At 32.9% G+C, this 12,255-nt stretch overlaps 1 protein-coding gene across 1 annotated transcript in view; it reads right to left on the bottom strand.

Moving 5' to 3' along the window:
• The window catches only part of LOC108571484 (centrosomal protein of 135 kDa), a 27,643-nt gene continuing 15,388 nt past the window's right edge, over nucleotides 1-12,255 (bottom strand). The window contains exons 15-20 of the mRNA XM_017933539.1: nucleotides 5,492-5,771; nucleotides 4,371-4,568; nucleotides 4,102-4,278; nucleotides 3,715-3,917; nucleotides 3,482-3,613; nucleotides 1-2,584 (exon numbers count right to left, since the gene is read on the bottom strand). Coding sequence (XP_017789028.1) covers nucleotides 1-2,584; nucleotides 3,482-3,613; nucleotides 3,715-3,917; nucleotides 4,102-4,278; nucleotides 4,371-4,568; nucleotides 5,492-5,771 — 3,574 coding nt within the window. The remainder of the gene's footprint in view (nucleotides 2,585-3,481; nucleotides 3,614-3,714; nucleotides 3,918-4,101; nucleotides 4,279-4,370; nucleotides 4,569-5,491; nucleotides 5,772-12,255) is intronic.

Below are 12,255 nucleotides of genomic sequence, written 5' to 3'. Positions count from 1 at the left end.
TCAACTTAATATACAGGCTTCTTTTTCTGTTGTGCTTTCTTTAGTATAATTTTCTACAATGTTTTTATCGATACGACAAATACAAGGAATTGAGGTGGCAGTAGTGATTTTTAAATTGGACGATTGTGTGCAAACAGTAGTTACTAAATCATTGCAATTGTTTGGTGAGTGCTCCACAAACTGCATATGATTGTTTCTATTAGCACGACAATCTTCAGTTTTACATCTTACAGATTTTGATTTGAACACAATAGGTATCTGCACTTTTCGCCTGGGTAACCTACATCTGATTGATCTTTGATCACATAAAATATGCGAGTTGATTATACATTTTGGCCTAAAACTCAAAAACTCCAATTTTTTATATTTGGATTTTAAATATTTATTATTTACGCCTTTCGTTAAGAGCAATATTGTAACGAAGTCTTCATTAGAAGCTAAAGATTTTTGCTCATCATTTACACTAATCAAATCAATTGCTTTATTCTTTTTCTCTACAACATGACTTAATCCGTTTGACACAGTTTTTTTATTTTGTATTACTGGTAAATTGTCTTTAAGCATGGCGTCAGTTTGGGTACAATTTGAAATGTAACAAATACTTTTTTTATGCTGTAATAAATTTAGTGTTTTAGGTGTCGATGTAGCAAATGGTAAAAAATCCGTAGTACTAAAATTATGAAACGATGAAGATTTTTCACATTGACATTGGATATTTTTTACATCTCTTGAATTATCAGTAGAATGCAATATCTGTGATTTAGCATTGCAGTTCTTGTAACTTTTATCCTTAACGTTTTTCTTGTGTATGTTTTTTTCACTAATTTCCTGAATAGTTATATATTTGTTTTTAACATAATCAGAATTATATCCTGATTTTAACTGCCTACTTTGAGGACATTTTACATAACTACCGATCGAACATGGCTTCTGCACATAAATATTTTTTTTCTCAGGGATCTGTGTAATTATATCTCTTTGTTGTTTTGTCTTCGAATTTTCTGAAATAGTAACAGATTTTTCATTTGCTTTTCTCTTAGCTCTCATATTTTTGTTCATCACGATTAATTGTTCTTCTAATGTTTCAGTATGCTTTTTAATTTCTTGTAACATTTTCATGCACTCTGGTCTCATTAACTCTGTTGCATTAAGAGAATTGTAATTCAATTTTGAGGTTGCCTTTTCATTCCTTGCATTGACATAATTGCAAGCCTTGTTTTTACATCTCATTTCTTTGTTTGCATAACTTTGAACTTTGGATTCTGTTGTATCTTTATTTTTGAATTTTTTGACTCCTTCCAACATGTTTTGCAATATATCCAAAGCACTGTCAATTGTACTTATGCATTTGTTTTCACATTCATTGTCATGAAAGTCTCTTTCAGACTTCATGAATTGTATATTTGTAGTTGTGTTGCAATATTCATCCTTTTGTTGATTACTTAATACGGTACAGTTAGTGTTATTACAATTTGTGTCAGTACAAAAATCACTGTTCTTTTGAATTAACAAATTTGTTAATTTTGTAGTTCTGAATGGAATTATAGGAGGTGTATCATTTCCGTGATTCCGTGGTACACTGTGTGTTTCATAATTATTCATGTACTTGTGTATTTGGTTAGTACAAAAGGTGTTTACAAATTTACTGCTTTTCATCCAATTTTTGCTTGTCCTGCAACTTGCAAATTTTATTGAATTTTCTATTGTTCTAAATTTAGAATTAGGCAATGTATTTTTAGATTTAAGCTTTAAATTTGTTTCCATCAAGTTTGCAGAATTTTCTGAAGTTGATTTCAAATATGTTTTTGGAATATTAGTAAAATCTTCAGTTTCATTAGTTGTTTTTAAATTAAAAGATTCATCTTCTTTTGTCTTTCTAGACACCTTATTGCTTTCATCTTCTCTGATACTACTCTGTAATTTTTTCATAGGAAAATTCTTTAAAGGTAATTCTTTTAAGGGCACATCCAATGCTTTTGTCGTATTTCCACGTAACATTGTCGTTTGTCCTAAATCTGTCGTATTAACCTTGGGAAACAAGTTCGTTTTAACTGTATCAGCATTAAATTTATGATAGTACATCTCAGGTGGATGAATAGGATAAGTCCAGGGTGATGGACTTCTCCTGTACTGAATTTGTGAAACGTTATTAAAAATTGAAGCCTTGTTACCTTGATTATATTCGCCTCTATTTTGCCATAATTTTAACTGTGATATATTGAAACAATTTTCTGTATTACAGGCAGTGTTATCATATTTCTTATTGAATGAATTAAATTGTGACATGTCCAATGCCTTTAAATCAGTTTTCATTGAATCTTCATTATTTGGAAGCATTGGTGTATTTTCATTTTGTATACTTTCCTTTTGTACATAGTTAGACTGACTTGAGTGCATTTTACTATCTGGCTGTACTATTATGTTAATGCAAGGAACATCATGTTGAGCATCTTTCGTTTGGTTATCATATTTGCCGTTATTTTCTTCATTCAAAGATCTTGACTGTAATACACCAGTAGAAATTACCATCATGCTTCTTTCCAGTAGGCCATCATACTCCTTGCTTGTTTCACTCTGCAAATATCTATTGATCAGAGTATATTAAATATGACTTTATATAACCACATTTAGATCTACGTTAAAACTTTCAGGTGTTGAGTTTAAAGATCTGCAAATGAAAAAAAAATATTTTGTTGACTCGTTATTGACTTGAATGAAATTTATAAGAATAAATCTAGAGGTCAAATCATGAAATTTTCTATGTTGTAATAGTAACTACTACTTCTACAGTCACTTTGTGCAAAAAAATATTATATTAAAATAGCTAATGGGACTGTTACAGAACATGTATTAAACAGTTTCTGATGCGATTACAGAGGCTTTGTATGTCTGTTAGAGTTCTTAGTATCGTTCTGCTTTGAGGCATCTGCTTCGTTATTCGAAATAGAAGGCGCAAATGGTGATCTGTCCGACGGTGGATCGTGTGAAACGTTTCTCGAGGGCAAACACTTGCAACATCGCGCGCCACTAAGTGTATGGAAATATTTAGGAATCGCGGTGTAAGGTTTCTTCAACCAGTCTGCTTGCCTGGCAGTTCAATTTTGTATATTTTTATTTACCAACCATGAAGAATTATGTAATAATGCAGAGTATAATGTTTTTTCCGGTGGAAACAATAATTACTTTTTTAAAAATAAAATCATCAAGATATAACTACCAAGTAATAAAAATAATTTTAAAAAATCCACCTCTGCACTTAAAGTTGCTTTTATTTAATTATATTATTTTTCTACCTGTGTTTTGTATCATTGGATTCATTGAAATTTTGATTATTAGGAAGTGGAGTTTGGGCAAATGAATCAAGAGGATCTTGTGAACATCTAAAACAAGATATAAGCCAAATAATATTCAAATTTTTAGCAATGAGAATTTTATCTACCAAGAAATTCATATCCTACAATAATAGTTTTACGATATATACCTGCGATTCTCTTCTTCTTTTCTGGCACGATCAAATCGCTCATTCGTGACTTGTCTACGCAGTTCACTGATTTGCTTGCAGTATTCTGCAGCCTGATTTTGATACTGTCGAAGTTTCGACGATTCCGAAGATCTATAAGATATTAAATGATGAAAAAATGTAACTTAAAACGTGTTAAATCTATTGTTAAAATAATTATAATTGGCAGTAGGTAATATTTAAGTGCTTCTTACAACTTGTTCTGAAGCTCAGACATTTTCTGCCTTAATCTGGACATCTCGTTTTGGAGCTCCTGGTTGTTAGTCTGTACAGTTATAGATTCTTGTCTCGCCTGGTCCAAAAGCATCTCGAGATGCTCCACTGTTGCGCGATCCTTGATCATTTGGTCTTGAATTACGGATTGTTCCGCCTTTAATTTAGCAATTTGCATATCATACTAAAAATTAGAGGAAATTACAAATTATTTGTTTTATTTAATTACCATATTGTGTACAAACATGATAACTCATATATTCCAAATCACTATATGTCTTTCCTTTTCTAGCTACTTGTATTTCGTTATAATTGAAGAAAATAAAATAAAAATTCTCATATTCAAGAATGAATCTATAACTATTCACCTGTGATTTAAGTGAATCTTTATCATCAAGCTCGTGCATAAGCGTATCTTTCTGTTGATCCAGCTTCATGCACAGATCTCTGACAGCAATTAAGTCAGCCTCTATTCTATGTCTCTGTTCCCCTTGCTGACGCAACTGCGTTTCCATGCTGGCCACATTTTGAGTTAAATCACTAATCTAAAAATGAAAATTAATGCAATATTCTTCTCCAATAAATATAGAATTTTTCTGAATTGTTTTCTTTAACATATAATGTAAAAATAATCAACCTGTGTCTCATAGCTTCTTATTAAACTCTCCCTGTCGGCCAATTGTCGTTCCAAATCTAACATTCGATCCGTAGCCGTTTGAAGAGCACCCCTTGCTTCTGCTGCTTTTGACTCCAAGCTATGGTTGTTGTTCTCTAAAACGGTAGCCTCTAAACTCAGGCTTCTGAAGTGATTCAACATTTCCGTTCTTTCATTTTCCTGCAAAATATATCTTTTTCACAAACTACATACACAAAGGGATATAAAGAAATTTTATTGTTATCTTTAAAGTGTTAAAAAAAAAAAAGGAATATATTATCCAAATACATTTTTGTACTTGTTTTTGAAAGATTATCAAGGTAAAAGGAATTTGTGACACATTAGACAAGACATTTTTTAAAAATCATGTCACGGCCATTTCAAGGTTACTCTCAAACAGTTAAGGAGTCATAATAAAGTAGAAGCCCGCCAGCTATGTTTAAATATCGAAGATGTAAACTCAGAATACGTCCTTCAAATAAAGTATGAAGTGTTTGAAGCACTTATCTTCTCTTCTGTTTCTACACACTTCTCCGTTATGATCTTGGTTAGTAGCTTCAATGTTATTAAATGTCTCACTGGTATTGAGAGTAAGAAAAAATGACAATAAGAGTTCCCTAAAGTTATTTTTAATGAAGATCATTCCAAGATCATCGACATCTTTTTTACTGTTTAAAGTCACTTTAAGGTCATAATGTAATAGTTCGTTGATCTTGTCTCGATGTCGATGACCTGGGAATGACTTTCATGGTGACCTTGGGGAATTTTTCTTTAACATCATCAGAAGCGCATGTTGAAACCGTGTAAACACCTCTTAACCATTTTTTTTTTACTTTCAACACCAGCGAATATAATTTAGATGTTCGTTATAATTGAGACACCCTGTATATTATCATTTACGGAACACAAATACGACCTTGAAACAAAAATGAGAATCAGATTTTTATTTACAAGTCTAGATGTCCTTGGAAATACTTGATTGCAAAAATACTATAAAAATACAAATATTTTCAAAAAAAATATTCTGAAATATCTTAATTATAAGAAATATTTTCAATTTTAAACTTTTTCCATTTTTGAAAACAATTTAACATTAAAGTCACCTTCCTATTAAGAAGCTCTTCAGCCCTGCGGACCTCGCTGACGTAAGTTTGAAGTTGCCTCTTCAGATCGAAAGATTGAGCGCGGGACGTTTCTAATTCGCGCTCTAGATTTCTCACTTCGCAAGTCGCCGCCGCCAAATCGTCCTGGATTCGTCGATTCTCCTGAATCGCGTTCTCCCGATCGTATGTGACGGTTTGCAGTTGTCGTTGAAGATTCTCTATTTCTATTTGCATCGATATCAATTGCCTCTCTTTATCTGCACTCTGATCTACGCATATACTGGTATTGAAAATACAAAACGAAAGATATTATTTTACAGAAACATACAGAACAACATATTTTGATACTTCGATCGATTGAAATTGCTGTTTCTGTTCTTAGTTATTGGATAAAAGGTACATAGTATGTCAAGGACGCTGCAAGGTCAACGTTTTTTCTTTTAGAAAGTTAGCTAAACAAATTTAAAGCGTATTTCTAAAATAATCATATGGCCCATAAATTGCGTTATCATTTAAAAATTGAATTTAAAACATATAATAGAAAAAAAGTTATTGTTTTTTTTAGGTTAAGTAAAGGGACTTGTAGGTTTGTAGATATATTATAAAACATGTGTTTAGTATTCATTTACTGGAACATAAATACTTTGTTAACCTTACTTTAAAGTATCCCTTAAAAATTAATTCAATTTGAAGAATCTACATATAAAAACAAGAACACGAATTTCCTTTATAATTTTAAACAATTGTTTCGAAAACGATGAAATGAATCACGAAGGTTGCATCAAATCTAGATGGGTATGCATAAAGGTCATGCATGGGAGTGCAGCGTATTTTCGTCAATCCTGTCACACGGTGAATACTACATCATAGTATTAATGTTTAATCCATGGTCTATTCGGTTATGCGAATCGCACGCTCATCCCTCACTGTCGCAAGCATCGTTCTGGAAAGGGGACAAGGGCAGCGCGAGTATGTCGTCGACGAATTAGGTGGCTATCACGTTGAACAGAGTTGCTTAATCCCTTTTCAACTAAAAAATATTTACGTGGCCAGATCTCGATTCGCTTGTAGATCACGTAGGCCCGAAAACGACTTTATTAGCGACTAAAAGCTGAATACGAAAAGGACTGGAGAGACTAGCAGTAGAAAGCCGACATTAAATTACAACGTGCACCGTTGCACGTGTCGTTTTATTGAAACGTTCGTTCAGTTACTGATAGATTGCCAGCTTTTTATTGGTTGCCAATTACATGGAACAGTGGATATGTATCGCAGATGTCGCTTCAAACGATATTCTAACATGCGACATAAACACTGTACAATCTCATAAAAATAAATACGTATGACTTCGAGTAAATTTATCTTCAGGATTGAATTTTTAAATTTACAAGTAGATCAAGAGTTCAGTTTCTGTCTCCAGAAATGCATTTGTAAAGCAAACTGAATCGATGGTTTGTAAAGGTAGCCGAGACAATGCTACAGTACGTTTGCACGGGTAATCGATGATCGATCGTCCGCCTCTCGATTACGCGTCTGCGCATTACGTAAGTGGAGACAACGCGCGGGCGCGTGGTCGCTCGGATTCGAAAAGGAAGTCTAAACGAGCTGCTCAGCGAACGGACGACTTTCTCTCATCTCGACATTCTTCCTCGACGCCAGCCAACTTCCTTCGATGGTCCGCATTCGCGAGATGCTGCCTTTTCCTTCGTACGAAAGTGAAAATAACTTCGAGACGTTCAACGATATTGGCCGAATCCGTTTACGTAGGTATTCCAATTCGCGTAAATGCGCCGTAAATAACGTTGGTTAACACTTTTCGGTTAAAGACATGTATGATGAGGTTTTATAAGATTTCGTAAGCTGAAAAAAACGATGCTCCAAAACTTTTTTGTTTAACTCTTAAATAAATTTAAAGGTAAAATGGTTTAGAACTATTTTTTTTTAAATATTTTTTGTAATATATTATGATAATAATGTCTGAATTGAGAATAATAATAAAGATTTTTCCTTAAGAAGTTTATAAATATCAGTAGCACGAGGTATTTAAAGTAGCATGATAATGTTCGAAAGATCGATCACACTTGTGTGATAAGAACGAGCAGAATTGTTGTGTCACGGACCCCGCGAAGAAACGCAACGAGAGGAATGCTTCTTTTAAATACGAATGCTTCCAATATAATACGTTAAATTTCGTAACGGCTATATTGCCATTACCGGTAGTATTATGTCACGTGATCAACAATAAATGATACTGAACAAGCGGCGAAGCGCCGTAAACTGGATAACAGGTCGTGAAGTGAAACACCTATGATTTATATCTTTATTTTATACTTATTAATAATACTACTATTAAACATAAACACGTTCATAATAAGTACAGAAAAAATTAAAGATTTGATGTAGAGTATTTTAATGCCTATTCTAACCATATAAATACCTTACTTAGAGAGGTTTCTAACCTATCTATACTGTCATGTGACTACAACCTGATGTTTTCTCCTGCACTTTAAGATACGGAAGACTTTGAATACAATATGAAGATCTTATAATGCGTGGATGGAGAGAGGTTAAACATTGCAACTACAGTCAACACTAGACATAACAAACTGTATATGTATCTCGCTCGCTCTCACCAATCGATATATATATCTTTTTCTCAATACTTGTATCGACTGAAGGAAAGTAAACTATTCAGTATAGGGGTTAAAAAGAGAATGACAGAAAACACCATGTTTACCTTTGACAGAACGTTTTTTTTTAATGTCCATCATGGCGTGCACATATATTGATACTACAATATTGTTGGTTATGTAACAAACATAAAAGAAATGAAAATACTGGAAAGTCGAAAAGTTTACGACATTATTAAAATTTTAACATTGTTATTTTTTATTATTAATATACTTTTGTGTTTATAAGTTACATTATCAAATATATCGCGTTATTTTCACATAGTACTAAATTAATTTCATTTTATTATGATAAAACTGGAAATACCATGGAATTGAAGAAAAAATCATTCAATGACATTTTGCAGAATAATGTTTTAGTCGACCATTATTTTCATTTTTTAATCATGTAACCTCTGTATTTATTTGAAGTATTAAATTACATTTACGATAAATAATCCGTAGATCGTCGAGAGCCAGTATCCGGCGGATGCGGAAAGGGGTACAGAAATTAAAATCAAGAAACAGAAAAAAAGAGGAACGCAACAATTTATGGCGTTCATGTAAACATAAGTTCTCATATGCGTCACGTGCACCGATGAAACGATCACGGAAGTTCACTGGTATTCATTTCCCTCTCGTTTAATTGCGGTAAGAGTTTACTTATTTTCCGCAGGCGTGCTTTCATAATCTCGGATCAACGATGGAAACCTTCAATTTACAGTTACGTTTAAGGCGCACATAACAGCCGTGGAAGAGGACAGAAAACTATAATATACATATACACGTGATCATACGAGTAATCTCGATTGGATAAAAAAAAAAGAACAAAATATTAATGTTCAATATTACAATAATTTAATAAGAATGACGAGTGTCTGGAGCTTTCTACGAAATAAGAAAGTCACTAGCGAACTTTTTCTCCGCTTTTTCCATCCTTTATGTAACACATTTTGCCTCTTCAGGAATTTTCAATCAAACGTTATGTAATATTCTTGAAAAGCTGTAGATTTTTAGCAATTTACTTTTTATCACTGAATTTTCAGAAAATATAAGGTTTTGTATTAGTCTGCTGTAGTTATTGTAATTTAAGTAGCATAGAAAGCTATAAATAGCATATTATGTTAATGAACTGTATGGTAATTGCAAGTAGCGTCATCAGTGTATAATATGTTACACATGACTTCCATAAGCGGTTGCTTCATTTAAACTGAGGTCACTACATCCAAAGGATAATATCATTTGCAAAAATCTAGAATATTCTGAATTCATAAATAGAAGTACAAAAACGAGAGGACACTTTTCCACAATTACTTGGTGTTCATTAAACGTAATTATTATTTTTTAACAATTTTTTCATTTATCTTTATATTTTAATTATTTCTTACCTGAGAAAGACTGTAATATTTTGTAGATAAGTACTAATCCCAAAGTCATATTATAATCTTTTCAAGTCTATAATACATCAAATAGTATACTGTATCAGACGATATTATACCAAATACTGTAATATTTTGTAGAGACTGACCTCAGAGTACTACCTCGACGAATAAAAATAGGAATAAAAGGAACAAAAGAGGAAAAACGAAAAGAGATCCATCTCGAACACAAAATTCAAGGCTTAGAATATGAAGAAGGTCATCGTATGTCCGTTTCGTCCCGTTAGACATTAAGCAAGACATACTTTCATTCTCGTTCATCCTGAAGAATGTCCCTGAAATCGAAGCCGCGATAGAGAAGCCTATTCGCGTGGGCTCCGACACGATTGTGTTACTGCAATCAATCAACCTGCAATCATTCGCGTCTATGTAGAGAATTTTGCAATTCTTTTTGATGGAATTTCCACTGCAATCAATTCGATCTCGGAAAATGACGGAATGTGGCCACGTAATTGATCAGGAATCAAATAAAGATCGTTCCAATTGAACCATGATTCAAAAGGGAAATTGAGCAATGAAATTTTCCAGATTTCTTCAGCACTAATTCGTGGAATAATGACTACTTGAATATACTACTCATGAGTTTGTTATTTGGAGAATGGGAATGTCATGTCCTTTTATAAATGATGAAAGAAAATTTTAAAAAATGAAAGCTTTTATGCAATTCTTTTCTTTATGTAGGTTTATCACTTCCAGTTCTCTCTCTCTCTCTCTCTCTCTCTCTCTCTCTCTCTCTTTCTTTTGTAATAACCTGATCACCTTGGTTGGTTCCAGAATAAGCGAACAGGAATTTATGAAAATTCAGTGAAGGCTACCGAATTATTATGATACAATGTTCATAAATCATAAATTCAGAAATTCCAGAATTTCAGGGTTACTTTCAATTTTTTTTAACAATACCCTATAATATTCAACATAGCTGAGACTCTCTGAAAGAATTGGAAATAAATTTAGCATGCCTGAACGAGCACTGGAATGCACTAATATTTCTGACCTCGCAAATTCTAAATTAACTTATACATAAAACTTTTTAACTATCTAAACTCAGTGAAATTTATTTTTTTGAGATATCAACTTCTAAATGAAAGTACAAAAAATTAGGAAAATCAAATGAAAATTACTTAGGTTTCAAAAACTCTCCAACCTAACCTTAAAACGTAACGTTACTATCGAACGTCGATAAGCACGTGGAGGCAGGCCGGCGAACAGAAGAACCCTCATAAAATCGTTCACACGGCATCAGAGTGCATCGTCCTAAACGCACGAGCCCGATATCTACACCGATCGGGTTGCGTTCCGGCCAGAATTGTATCTGCCTTGTATTATACACCATGTCAAAACTGAACGCCCTTTTAGAGGTGCTGTTCACCTTTACCGTTACAGGTAAAGGGCATTGCACGGTTCCTCGAAATGCAGGGAACGTCAGCACGTGAGAAGCACTCGCAACAGAATGCATACACGCGTGGAGAACCGTTGTAATCTCCTCAAAGAAAAAGAGAGAATCTCTTACGTCCTAGAGATTATGCGATATTCTCTCTTTGAAGAAACAAGGGCCGCCAAATCTCAACGTAAAATGTCGTATTTTCATCTTACCACCGCCATCTAAGGAACGTTCACGTTATTCGAGTGAGATATGACGCAAAGGTTAGGTTAGAAGGGTTCATCATTCAGACCCATTTCAAAAAAGGGACAAGATCAAGATGAGTCAGATGGGTCCTTAAAGAATCCTTTGCCTGATTAAATCGTAATGGATGTATTTATTATTTGATAATGGGTTACGTCAGTTACGTAACTCTGGAGTTGCGTAATAACGTGGATTAATAGGGGAAAGATGTTCTCCAAAAAGTAGCTGGAGAATTTTAGATGGAGAAATTGATGAAAGTTTTAATGAGAATTTAGTAGATTAGAATTAGAGAGAACTGAATGAAAATTATTCCATAAGTTGCTTTTTTAAATTTCGTTTTGTTTATTTTTTCACTGTACACCATTATATTTTAGCATTTTACCATTATCCTAATTATTTATTCCTCTTCTTCATGTAAAAGCAAGAATGTAATAATATAATGTAACTTGTTTTTCATGAGCAACTAAGAATATAATTATTCAGTATGAGGTTAGGTTAAGTTGGGTTATAATAAATGTAAAATGCTATTTAAATGAATAATGTGGCTAAAAATAGGAAATGTTACTTTATAATATTTATGTGAATATGTGAGTAATAGCTATCAGAAACTTTTCACACTATATTAAACATGTAATCCAAGGAATATCATTACGGAAAAAAGCGACAAGGAAGAAGAGTTACAAAGTACAACATCAAGCAAGAGACAAACGACATCTTAATGATTCCTGACTGTTTGCAGCTATTAATCATCCGAGAACAGGTGTTAGATTGTTTCCGCCAATATGCTTTGTGGAAGTCTGTACAATGTACCGAAACGAAAGGGACAGAAGTAAAAACCATTTGTACTACATTGGTTACATTAAAGGAAGATGAGAATATGAACATTCTTATATAAGTATAAATCAGATCTTCGTAGTGATCATTTGTACATACAGCAATAAAATCAGTCAATAAAAATCATCGATGTGTAGAAAAATTTATGACAAGGAAATATCTGAAATTTTACATAATTTTTATTACATGTCATTTTAA

The sequence above is a fragment of the Habropoda laboriosa genome, unplaced genomic scaffold (assembly GCF_001263275.1).
Source record: "Habropoda laboriosa isolate 0110345459 unplaced genomic scaffold, ASM126327v1 scaffold40, whole genome shotgun sequence".
Lineage (NCBI taxonomy): Eukaryota > Metazoa > Arthropoda > Insecta > Hymenoptera > Apidae > Habropoda > Habropoda laboriosa.
Note: the sequence above shows the minus strand (reverse complement) of the source record. Positions and strands in the feature narration are given on the sequence as shown.